At 36.6% G+C, this 13,537-nt stretch overlaps 1 protein-coding gene across 4 annotated transcripts; it reads left to right on the top strand.

The window, feature by feature from the left end:
- The first annotated feature begins 412 nt into the window (after positions 1-412).
- LOC116321994 (complement receptor type 1-like) lies at positions 413-13,480 on the top strand. 4 transcript variants are annotated; one of them, XM_031741950.2, is made up of 13 exons: positions 413-540; positions 1,253-1,353; positions 1,488-1,673; positions 1,947-2,046; positions 2,264-2,337; positions 2,426-2,605; positions 2,734-2,913; positions 5,631-5,708; positions 6,577-6,765; positions 7,262-7,309; positions 9,718-9,793; positions 12,076-12,136; positions 12,436-13,480. In XM_031741950.2, the coding sequence occupies exons 2-13, from the start codon at positions 1,293-1,295 to the stop codon at positions 12,436-12,438; spliced, it is 1,236 nt and encodes a 411-aa protein (XP_031597810.2). In that variant the 5' UTR covers positions 413-540; positions 1,253-1,292; the 3' UTR covers positions 12,439-13,480. The 4 variants fall into 4 exon arrangements, with proteins under 4 accessions (XP_031597810.2, XP_031597811.2, XP_039460015.1 ...); XM_031741951.2 differs by lacking the exon at positions 12,076-12,136; XM_039604081.1 differs by lacking the exon at positions 5,631-5,708.
- The last annotated feature ends 57 nt before the right edge of the window (positions 13,481-13,537 follow it).

Below are 13,537 nucleotides of genomic sequence, written 5' to 3' on the forward strand. Positions count from 1 at the left end.
GGAAAACTGCATATTTATGTGAAGTATGGAACAACAGAGTAATAAGGAAGTGTTGGGTTTATGGTGGGTGGGGCTCATAAACTTGTGCGTATTTTGTTCATAAAAGACAGATACATTTCTTTTCCTTCTTAATGTGGAATGTAGTTATCTTCTCCCCCGGTTATAGCATACAGACTAATTTCAGAAATACAGCGGTTTCAGTTAATTTAGTTTTTCTTCCTGGTGCTTTACAAAGTAAAATGGATGGAAGTACAACAACCCTCATTTGGCTTATTGGTAGCACTACAAGTACTACACTCGTTTTATGTGAATCCACACAAACTTAAGAGCTTTGTTTCTTTCGTTTATTTCATTATTATGTTATAAAGTACGCGAGCTGTAATCTAAGGTCTAAGACTTTCTGAAGAACAAGCACGTCACTGTTTGACCGCGCCTACTTCCGAGAAGGAGACGCAGCCCACATTAAAACAAGCAGAAACCCGAAATAACCTTTCAGAGCAGGACTGGTAGCGGTCATCATTGTTGGCGTTCAGACGTAAGGTACGGTATCGTTTGATTTTAACCGTCCGTAACAACCGAAAAAACAAAAGCAAAGCGTCGACCCCATAACAGTGCTGTATTATTGTATTTATCCGTCGTTGCTGCTAAGTTAGCTAACAATTAGCTAGCTAACACAGCCGAAGGCGATTTAACAGTTTATGGATTTTGACCAAATGCAGACATTCAGATGGAATCGGTATTTTTTAATCTTTCGGTGACACATTCTTAACCCCCCCTGTAAGCTAAATAACGCGATTATTTATGTGATGTGTTACCACCCACGGTATCTTGTCTCAAGGAAGACCGAGAGTAGCATACCTGACCTGCGAGAATTCACGGCCATTTTTTTTTCCGTACCGACCTGTCATTTAGTTTAACATATGTTGATCGGCCAGTCGCAGCTATCGTGGCCTTCAAGTTATAAAATATGGAAAGACTTTAGGTTTGTTTTCTGCCGCGACAAAGGGAGGGGGGAGACAGTATTTTCTTATATTTCATATTTAAAACCTAAACTTGGTTACTGTTAAGGTTTTGGTTTAGCGAAATGTATAAATTTGACCGAAGACCGAATGTTTGCACCTGCTACCTTCCGCTAGTTAATGTGTTAGCAGTTACAGACCTGCTTGAATGGAGAGTCTTTGTTAGTACCAGCTATCATGACCAAGTAATACCTCTGATTGTCTTTCTTGTGTTTGCATTTGTTTTGTACCAGAAAGGGCTCTTGGTTTTAGTTAAACTTGTCAGATCCTGTCATGGCTATCACTGCAGTCCTTCTGCTGAGCAGTCTTGGCTTTTTTGCAGTTACTGCTCAAGGTGAGTGCAGTGCGGATTAGCTTGAGACATGGTAAACACAGCATAGTGTTTTGTTTTAGGTTAACTTGTTCTTAAAAACTGTGTTCTCTCTTTTTGTCTGTGTCTCTTTCTTTTCTTTTTTCTTCCTTGTACAGCTCAAGACTGTTCCAAACCTGTTGGAGACAACATGGATTTAAAGGGCAATGACATTCTTCTAACTAGTTTCCCAGATGGGACCACAGTTACTTTTGCCTGTAATATTGGATATGTGTCTGCAGGAGGGTCCCCAAGTGTTACTTGTACTGCTGGAAGTTGGAGTCCTGTGCGGTTGAAATGCGAGAGTGAATATTAACACTTGATTTTAAATTCAAATTTCTTATAGCAGCTGTATTTCACAGCCAGTTTAAGCACATGAGAATGAGTGTCAGGTAGAATTCACTCGCTATCCTGAAAACGATCTTAAAATTGTAGTTTAAAAAAATGTCTACATCTAGAAAATGTCTTATTCACATAAACATGTTACATAAACAGTAAACTATATTCGTTGAGATAATTACACACGCTATCACAAAAATCTTCAAGGACCAATTTAATTCTTATTTTTCCTGTTTCAGGGAAGAACTGTGGCGCTGTGGAGGATGTTGATAATGGACAGATTCACTATGATCCTGGGATTGAATTTGGCGATAAAGCAGTGCTCATTTGTAACCCTGGGTTAGTAATACATTGTTAGCTCTAATAAACAGCGTTTAGATAAGTAGTTTTTAGATTGAAATTCATAGTAACATATTAAATCACTAAAATGTTGCAATTCATCTTATCTTAAAAACAAACAAACAAATAAATCAGAATGAGTGTCACGTAGGGTTTACTTGCTGTTCTGTGTCATGTGAAATATAATTTCTAAGCCAACCTTTTTCCCTCCAATCAGGTATAGGGCAGTTGGTGGAGGAGACCTCACTTGTGGAGACAAAGGGTGGATGGGCAGGTTGCCTGTATGTGAAGGTTGGTTGTCTTGTCTTAATACAAGTCATACCCTTAATTAAAAGCTCACTGTTTGTTTTCATTCTGATAGATTTTTTTTATTTTCCAGTGATAAAATGTGAATCACCACCTGTAGTACAGGATGGCTCTTTCAGTCCAAACAAAGACACCTATGAATATAATGAAGTTATACAGTACACCTGTAAAAAGGATTATACACTTGATGGATCAAGACAGTTACATTGTTCGGATGATGCAACATTCAAGCCTGAGCCTCCAAGATGTATCAGTAAGTGTTTTGAATTATTTTCAATAACTTGTTTTTCTTTTTCTTGTGTAGTATAAATTAGGCTAATACATATTGTGGAAAAGGTCATTTTTGACTACTGCACCAATGTCTACTTTCTTTCCCTGCAGAGGTTGAATGTGGAGATCCAGAGATTCCATTTGGACAGTGGAGTAGTGGTGCTCGACCTCCATATGGATACTTGTCTACAGTCACATTACAGTGTAACGCTGGATACACAATGAATGGAACCGCTACTGTGATGTGTGATCTAAATAGTCAGTGGTCGCCTGGACTTCCTCAGTGTATACGTAAGTCATAAATGAAAATATTTCTTTGCATGTACTGAGTTCAGTTGGATCATGATCTCTTTGCTTTAAGTGCAACTTCACCCCCAATTTCACGCCCAAGTCCTCCTGCTGCATATTATTGATAAATGCTGAATGGCAGTTTACCTCTACTATAAGGTTTATTTTGAAGTGGATTATTCATCTACTTCCAGCATCTTGTCATATGCTAGCAAAACATGTTGGTTGCAAGGTGTTATAATTCAAGCTTTTAGCTAACTGCTCAAAGCTGGAGCTTGCTGGCTTGTGCTTTCTTTCTTTTCCTCATTCATTCAATGCATGGATCTTGGCAGCTAATTCTATATTTCTTGCATCATTATATTTCAATAATGTAAAGAAAATATTACATGATTAAATTAAAGCATTTACAAAAGATTATTCTTTCCATATTATCACAGCATTTTTTTTTAAAATAAATAATCAGTAACATACATAAAGCCAATATTATGCATGAACTGTTCCTGTTGGGAAAATTTGATTCAACTTTTCCAGTTCCAATTGGCAACTGATACCCTGGCTCTGGGTATATGACCACATGATTTACTAGGGATGCACTTATCTGATTTGTGGATATTGATTCAATTGACATCTAATGGCAGAACTATTATAGCATGAAGGATGATCACCTAATCAAAGCTGCAGCAGTTTAGAGGCATATCATGCCAGCTTCACCAATTGCTTCTCTTTGTATGCTTTCAAAATTATTATTACTTAACTGCAAAGTTGATGAAAGTGAACTGAGATAACTGAGAAGATCGGACTCTTTTGCTCGATTGTATTTACGCTCTGTTTGGTATCATATGAATTAAGAGTCAGAGGGACATTGGTTTGGTTTGACAAACACAGGAAACTTAAAAAGATTATACATAGTTAGCAAAGCTAAGTATATCACTGTCTTGGATATAAAAGTAATGATTCCCAGTCTTTTCTTTACAGAAGGATTACAAAATATTGACTTGAAACCAATATCACAAAATACCTAGCGTTACTCTGTCTGTATCAGATCTCAACTGGTAAAAGCGTGATAAGTGTTCCCTGTATTAAGTGTGTGTCCAATACTAGCTTTGAATTAAAAAGTAGGGGTGGGTTTAAAAAAATCGATTTTCCCTTTTCAAACCAATTTTAGTTTGAATAATAAGATATCTATTCATTAAATCCTGAATCGATTTTTAAATATAAATGTATTTTGTCAGAAATGCCAGAATCTCAGGTTAAAGCTCACAAAACTATTTCAACAACCGCCAAACAGTTAAAACAACAAATGAGAGCAGGTAAAACTTCACTCACCAGCAGCAGAAGAAGATCCAAACTACGTTTCACGTTTGAAAAACATCATCATGAATCCTCTCTTACTTTTGCTGTTTTGCTTCCACCATGATAAAATCACACTTACTGCACAGCTCTCTCTCCCGGTGTACTTTAAGACCAGTTTCCCATCAAAAATCTGTTTTCTCCATTTTTCGCTGGCTTATTACGCACTTGTCTACTGTTGTGTACCGTGCTGCCGGCCGCTGTTTTTTGTTTTTCAAAAATAACCTCCAACAGGAGAGCCTAATTTCTGTTCTTCAATACTGAAGAAATGTAAACTTTTACAAATGATGCCAAATCGTAAAACACTTAGCTGTATCTCTAATAAAACCTCTGTAACTTTGCTCTGCTTCAATTCAGCAGCATCAGGTAATGTTAATCTGCTGATTCATGGTTTTCTTCCGTTTTTGATCTACTGCAGAATATTTTTAAGGAGGTTATCAGCTAAGAAACGCCAGGCCAGGAAAATCTCCTTCATATTTTTGTGTTTTATCCTCAGTTACTTTAACACAAAGGCATCTGCTGTGATGCTTACACATCTGATGAAATCTCACAAGTGTCAGCTTTGTTTTTATACAGAGATATAAAAATATGGATATGTACTGATAAATGATCAGAATTATAATATTTCTGACCGAGTCAAAATTGAATTTAATCAAATTAAATCAGAACCTTGCGAATCAGAATCGAATCAGTTATAGAAATTGAAATCGATATCCAACCCTATTTAAAAAGCTGTATTTGTCACTTTGAGGACAACACCAGGAACCATTCTTATCTATAAGGGACCATCCGGTTCAGGTTAAACATTGCTTTCGTAATTTTGTGAAATAAAATCTGCCTAAATGTTTTTGGTATTTGATTCTTAATCCTAAGCCTCTTTTAATTTATGGCTGTAATTACAATAAATGGCATATCAGTTTATCTGATGTGTTTGAGAGGCCAAACAGGGAAAGCATTGATGTCATTGGAACTTTTAACTCACTTGGTTAGGAATAGTTTTACTTCCTACAAACAAAAGGTCTTGTCATGTCAAGCTTGAAATATCTATAAAGCTGCTGTTGCGTGCATGTTTCCATTGTGTTATTTTAGCTGCCCAGCTGTCCTCCTAGAACATCAGCGTACTGCTGCTGTTGTAAACCACCCAGACTTAAACTGAGTGATCTTTAGCAATAGCCTAACAATTGCCAAACTGTAGTTTGAGAAAACTGTAGTTTGGCAATAGATCAGCTTGTTGTCGCAGATATGCAATCAAAAACTATTCCAGGCTTTTGAGTGAGGATCAGACCGATGTCCCATCCATTCCAGTCAAATAGTTACATCTCTAGTTGGGATTTTACACATCCCTGCTGACTGACTTTTTGTTCCTGCAGCAAACCCCACAAGAACTACCACTACAACCACTACGACCATTACCACTACTAACCCCTCTACCCCAAAGAAACCAACAGGTACAGTTCATTTTAAAGCTTGTAAAGTTGTCAATATCCAGCTTTCCTCTCTTTTAGCAAGGTTGGGTATTTAATTTCCGCAAAGAGCGCATGAAGTTCTGGGACTACTATTGCCCACCCCTGCTTTATGCTTTATAAGTTTGTTTGTTTTTTTTTTAATAAATCTCCCTCAAATCGTTCCTATGTTACCTTTCCACTACACCCAGAAACCCTCTGTGGTCGGGGTCTTTTGTTTTTGTTTTTTTTTCCCCCCCCCATCTGGCAGCTCTTTTTTCCACCTTTGACTGGGATGTCCTCTGTCCCTTCTTGGTACAAACCATGTTAACTTTGCTTCTCTTGCTTTGTCTCCAAACCACTGAACCGAATCTGTTTCTCCTACATGCTTTATTAAAATCTTGTTCCCCTGGTCACGCAAGAAACCTCTTAGCATCTTCAGCCACCTCCAGCTCCACATAATAATGTTGTTGTTTTTTGTTTTTTTTTCCCGTGTGTGTGTGTGTGTGTGTGTGTGTGTGTGTGTGTGTGTGTGTGTGTGTGTGTGTGTGTGTGTGTGTGTGTGTGTGTGTGTGTGTGTGTTTTTTGTGCCACTGTCTCCAGACGTATAGCATATCAGGTCATACTACCATCATAATGTCAAATTGTTAAGAAAATCACAATGGTTACATATACTTTTGGGTTTATATGGTAATCGTTTAAATGAGTAATGAAACTTGTCATACTAATAGGATTTTTTGATCTAAATCTGATGACGTAGATTATTCTGTTTATTTCTCAAACTTTGCAGCAGTTTCCATGTGTTCCCAATATCTTGACATTGTTTGAACATGTTTTTTTTGTAAATGTGCATAAACTGCTATATTTTCAACAGTTCCATTTGCAGAAGGATGTGAAGATCCCATAAAGAGAAGTGCTGAGGTGACTGTGAGCTCTCAACCTCCATATAGACATGGGGTTAAAGTGACTCTCAGCTGCCCACCTGGATACAAGCTAAATGGACCAGATACCCAGACATGTGAAAAAAATGGTCTGTGGTCACCAGGAATTCCAGAATGTACACGTAAGTCACTTGTTAATAATAAACATTTATGTTTTTAGCTTTATCAGATAATACTCTACATGGTTAAAAAACAAACAAAAAAAATTCTACATTGTTCTTTTATTAAGTAAAATAGGTTTAAAAAAAACTTCGTTTTTTTTTTTTAGTGGTGTGTACACACACACACACATATATATATACACACACACACACACACACATACATACATACATACATACATACATACATACATACATACATACATACATACATACATACATGTATGTATGTCAGTTTCATCATATCCTGAAAGTAGATTTAAAAAAAAAAAAAAAAAGTATTTACTTGAAAAAACACATTTAAAGCATACTTTTGATCAATCAGAAGGATGCAGTTCATAGGGATTGAAAGAGATTTTTCAGTGTGCTCATGGGTCAGTCGTATAATCAGTTTAGGAATTTTGCGGTCTCTTCCTTTGGTTTTAATTAGTCTTTGTCTTTTTTACCTTCACCTCCAGTGGACAATGGAAATGGCAGTTCTCCAGGTTTAGTTATTGGCATTTTGGGTAAGTTTGAAATTCATCTTTTTATAGTAGATCATGAATGTAAAAACATGAGGCTGACCCAAAAAGATCATGTTTATATTTCAGCATGCTTATCATATTTTTATGATACACATTCAGAACATACCTGTAATAAGTATTAAATGGCAGTACTTCAGTGTAATATAGTCTTTTTTTTTTCTTTTTTTTTTAATATTAGGGTTTTTTGTTTGTTCGTTTTTGTTATTTGCCTTTCTTTTAATGACTGTACATTTAAAAAAAAAACCAAAAAAAAAAACCAATTAGTTGGCCATTGGGTCAACTTGTTGGTTACACGAATTATTATATAGTGTTATCAATCCGGTCTTTAAGTCTGACGTCATTAGCCATGTCTGGGCCCAAACTCTGCTTCAGGTCCCAAAGTCAAATGAACACCGCAGCATTACTGAGAGTTGAAAAACTGTCTAAATTCTTTCATCTGTAATAAAATGATCACTGTGGCTGCTCTACCAGGTGTAACAGTTAAGTTTAACATCCAGGCATCCATGAAAACAGAATTTATGATATTTAACGGAGTTAGAAGTTAGCAGGAAGTTAGCTCGCTAGCTTCCATCTAAATATAATATACCATGTTCTGACTGAGGGATTTATGAAACAAATTCAAACGTACAGCTCTGCTATCACTTCCAACATAAATGAAGACAGGAAAGTAAACAGCAGTGACGTTGGTAGGGTTACTGAAGTGTGGCTAGCTGTATATAATGATGTGCTACGTGATTGCTAGCACGACACAGCTATGTTAGCATAACATAAACAGTAAAGCTGGAGGGCGAACGCCAATGAACGGAGGACTTTTTTCCACTCGATAAAAGTTAATGTGAGGGTTCCCAATGGTTGGGGACAAATGCAATTGCATGGCAGGATGCTGTAAACGGACCAAACGTCAGTCAGGAGAACCACCGAGATAATCCATCCACAATACGAGGTTAGTCACTAATATACTGTTGCATGGGCTGGGCTGTAGTTAAATCGTAAGGGTTTAAAAACTGAGCTTTAAAATGATTAGCGGTAATAAAAACCGAGAGAAGCCGACAGTGATCACTGACTATTTTGGGGGGGGGGGTGTTGTTGAGATTAAATAGAGCAAGATACAAAGCATTAGAACGTTTTAAAAACACCACAGCCTTATTAAATGCAGACTACTTTGGGCCCGGTGTTCTGGAAATCCATCCTACCTGACAAACCATCCTACCCGTTGTTTCTATGCATGCGCACAACACGAAATTCTGTGGCGAACCGTCCTACCTTTGTAAATGTGACGTACAAGCATACTTTAACAGCTATAATTAAGTGGCAAATCGTTATACCTTTGTTAATATGAGCTAGAAGCATACCTTAACAGCTAAAACTCAGTGGCGAACCATCCTACCTTTGTGAATATGAGCTAGAAGCATAATTTTACAGCGAGAATTCAGTGGCAAATCATCTTACCTTTGTTAATAAGAGCTAGAAACATACTCTGACGGGTAAAATTACCTGCCAAACCATGCTACCTTTGTGAATGTTACCTACAAACATACTTTAACGGGTAAAATGAAGTGGCAAACCGTCCTGGCTTTATGAATGTGAGCTACAAGCATACTCTGATGGGCAAAGTTACGTGGCAAACCGTCATACCTACTTACATTTGTGCTGGAATTACTCTGTGACAGCAGAAATGTGCATAAACTACTTACGGTAGGACGTTTTGCCAAAGTAGGACGTTTTGTCAGAACACCGGAAACACGATTCATCACTTAAAGACCGGATATACAATGGTGGTAAACCATTAAGTCTAGGATGTCCTGCAGCGCAGCAAATGGAAAGTTAAACAAGATGCAAAAGTTTGAAAGTAAAAACGGATGATAGCTCTGTAAACCAGTGTGGTTCTGCACTAATGTGATTTATAATAACTGTAGTTGTGCCACACTAGTGGCCTGTTACTTGAGTTAACAACTATAGTATGTTCATAGTATGTTTTGCACAGTCCAGAGTGGCTCACATTTGAGTAAAATTGGAAATAACAAGATTGCAGAAGAATATAGTCTCTTTTTAAAAAAAAAAAAAAAAAAAATTAATTAATGAGAGTTCTTTAACTTTGTTTATTTCATTGACTGTCTCCTCACTTGAAGACTATTTGCCTGGTCTGATTTTGTTTTGCCCCTTCTTTTGTTAAATACTACTCAAATATTTTGCCAGGATTATCCTTCTTTAAAATTGTATCATCAGTGTAACAGTCTCCCATATTCTTGTTTAATTATTACTTACTTTTGCAGCCATAATGACATCTAATAGGTTGTCCAGTCACTAAGCTTTTTTACATTTTCTTCAATTACGTTTTTTTTTGTTTTGTTTTTTTAAACATTAATTTCCCCCCCTCTCCCCCATAAAAGGGGGCGTGGGCGCAGTCCTGGTCATCGGCTTTGGAGGCCTTATGTGGCGCAAAAAAAACGGCGAAAAGGGAAAGCGGTAAAATGATGTTTTATTAAACTTTGCTGACTAACCCTTGAAACAGCTTTGTCCTTGTAATGGCTTTGTGTTGTTTGCTTCTCAGGCTACCCATTAATTTTCCAGCTTTTCTTTCTATCCAAGCTTTCTATAATCTTAGTGTTGAATGTTGAAACTTTGTGCTTTTCGTAAGGCTTCCTGGATAATGAATTTCTCTACTACAGTGTTATTTTATGTAGCATGTAATCTTTGGCTATGTTATCCCCTTTTCTGAGGCTTGGCACAAATGCAATGTGACTGCTGTGAATGCCATGACAGACATTTTGTTTCATTTGCATTAGCTTATGTACCACAGCTAATTCTTAGATTTTAAGGCTGTGAATATGGTCAAAGAAATACATCTGATTTGTAATATTTTAAAGAGAAGAAAACTTTTTTATTGACTAAATTTACCTGTAAAATAGGAAGTGTGTGTGTCATACCGGTGACACATTTCCAGAGAAGTGTTGTATGAAACTCGGTGGCTTTCCTGTTGTGGACTTCAGAGTCTTACACTTAGGTGTTTCTCCTTGATTGCTTGGGATAGTGAAGAGGTGGAAGTGGTGTCAACAGTGGTGTTTTATAGGGCTGTGCGATATGACCAAAATCTCATATCCCGATATTAAGACATCTATCGTCCGATAACGATATAAATCACAAAAATGTAACATTTTCTGTAAATTCTGTGAATGTGGGGCAGCTCGACTTGCGTGAAGTGTTTCCAGCTGGGCGTCGCGTACCTGGAGTCGAGTGTTTTAACTGATGCATGAAACGATACATTTTTAGACATAAGTTGTAACAGCCGCCGTTTTCTTTGTGAGTATTTATCACACAGCCTGCTGCGGGGAAAAGCCTGTTCTAACGTTTGAGTCTAAGGTTTATTTTTTAGCACCTGACGGCTCTTTTTTGCTTCTCATCCGTAAATACTCTGCATCTTTCACGTGATTCAGTTTATTTTGAAAAGTCTCAACAGGATCTTGAGCTTTATTGTGAAAGGTTTATGTGGAAAATAAACAAGCAGACATGCGGTGGTTTTACCGTCGTTGTTGCTAACGACAACGCATAAAAACAAGCGCTTCTCCGTGTGGTTATATAAAATATAAGAGAAAGAGAGAACTTTAGGAAATTAATATAGCCACTACAGTGACCATCAAAATAATGAAAAAATATTGCCGTAAACAGTTTATTTTGCGACACCACGAAACAAACGATAGCGTAAAATGAAACGATAGATGTTTTTATATCGTCATCCGATATATATCGTTATATCGAACAGCCCTAGTGTTTTATTTAGTACTCCCTTGTCATTTTACATAGATTACTACTTGTAGGGATTCTTATATGATATATTTACTGAAACTGAATAAGTTTTTCAGTTAAGTAATGATGTCTTCATTTTGCCTGTGTGTGTGTGTGTGTGTGTGTGTTAGAAAGGGACTTGGCAAAGGGTATCAGAAGGTGAAGTAGACACGCATACATATAATGAAATCTATAGTGGAGGGAAGACCTTGCTCAAATAGTGGTGACATCAAAATACAGTAGTCTCTCTTAAACACTTTTATTTTTGGGGGAAATGCAATACTTCATATGAAGTTGTATTCAAATATTCATCATGTACTGGGGGTGCACAGAGTTGAATTTGCTTTTAGGATCCATAATGTCTGCCATGAACTGGTAAAAAGGAGGTGGTTGTTAGTCAGTAAATGTTGTGGGGTTTTTTGTCTTTTCTTTTTTTTTTAATAAATAAATGTGACAAGGGAGCATTTGGTGGTGGTATAATTATATCTTCCTGCAGAATCTTATCACTCTTTTTATATTTCTCTTATAAATACAGAGCCCAAGTAGTATGCAGGGATTGTTTACAAAGTATATTGTAATCTCTTTAGTCGCATTACAGATTTTAATTACATTTTGGAACATCTGATATTAATTTATTTATATCAGATGTTCCAAATTTATTTATTTTAGCTTCAATTGGAGTCTTTTAAAAAAGCCAAATAACTGCTATTGATAAAGATTTATTTACCTGTTTGGTTCTGCTGAAAGGAATGAACAGGTAATATTTTGTATCTCATCACACAAATTTGGCTATAAGAGGTGAAAGAGTAGCTGCAGGCAGGGGTGCTGCTTGTGTGGGGTGGTCCTTGTGGATGAGTGGTATGTAGTCCTGTGGTGGTTTCTCTGGACTTCGTCATTCCATGTAGCTTTTTGTTTGCCTTGTTGTACATGAGCAATGATGTTGACCAATCATTACTGGATTACAGCACTGGAAGAGGCACTACTGACAAAGATGCTACAAAAGATGAAGAGAATGTAGCACTCTCGGTAAGATGATGGATCCTGAAGAACACTTGAGCTAATTTATGTAAAAAAACAAAAACAAGATTAATGTGATAATGTAGATATACATTGTCATGTAATTTCACTTATGTCCATAATGTATGTTCAGTGATGGTCTTTTTTTTTTCTTTTTCTACCTTGGCTGCTGCCTAACTTGTGGAACAACTGTTTCAGTACTCAAACATTTTTTTCCTTTCTCTACAGGTTTGCTGGGGGTTTTTAGACTTTTCAAAAAAGTATATAATTACTCTTATTTATTTACTTTATTTTATTTATTTTTTCAGTAAGCATGACAGCCTGGATACTCCACAACTACTTGCTGTGAAAACCGCTTCCTAAGAAGAATGCCAAAGGACCAGTCTTTGAATGTGCATGTATTTGCCAGAAGTTTATGAGCACCTCTCTTAAAATTGGATTCCGAAGATCGAGAAACATCAGTGGATTGGGACATTTTATGCTTCGAGTGGCTTGTCTCATAACTTTTTGTATTCTGATCATTACGAAGAAACTGATAAATATTTAGCGGAGAAGCTTAAATTCCATGTTGAATTTCTGTTGCACTGTAGTAAAGGAACACAGCTTGACTATTGTAGCTCATTTACCGATGGTCTAAAATTAGCAAAATTGGCTCACAATGTCTGTAACTACTGAGTTGGATCTGTAAAATGGTCCCAAACCTAATCATAAGGCATCTATTCATGCCTTAATGCAAAAAAAGTGTTTTAGCTTGTGCTTCATTTAAATAGTTGTAAATTTCATAAATGTTAACCCAGTTGTTGGGTTTCCAAACCTGCCCTGCAGTGTTTAGCCTTAAATAATGTCAGCACCTTGTTTTTTGAATTTGCCAAAATGAGTTTGAGGATACGTGAAGACACTTCCATCATCCAGGAAAGGAAATCCCAAAAAGTTGATTCTGTTCATCTGGACTCGTCTTCAGTCTCAACTGACTGCAGGTTTCCCAGATCTTACAAACCTGAAGTCATCTGAGACTGAAGAAGTGAATGAAACGTTTCTCCCACTGGAAATGCTACGATGAACAGAATCAACTTTTTGGGAATGAGTTTCAATGTTTCATTGACAAGGGGAGGAAAAATAATCATAAACTTATATTTATGACAGGCTGTGGATATTAGCCTGTCACTGCATCAGTTTTTTTTTTTTTTTTAAGTTGTCTTTTGACTACTCACTGTTCAGGACATAAAGATGAATATTTTGAGTATTAGCTCACTTGCCTTGCTTAATATTTATTTATTAAAATAAAAAAATAAAAAAATCTGATCTTAAGTTGGAACGAAATTTTATAATAATGAAATAAAATGAATGAAGACATCTGTGTGCTAGGCTCCTCTTGATAATGTGCATGTATATATACACACAAGCTTTTAC

Source organism: Oreochromis aureus, linkage group 20 (assembly GCF_013358895.1).
Source record: "Oreochromis aureus strain Israel breed Guangdong linkage group 20, ZZ_aureus, whole genome shotgun sequence".
In the NCBI taxonomy this organism is placed as follows: domain Eukaryota; kingdom Metazoa; phylum Chordata; class Actinopteri; order Cichliformes; family Cichlidae; genus Oreochromis; species Oreochromis aureus.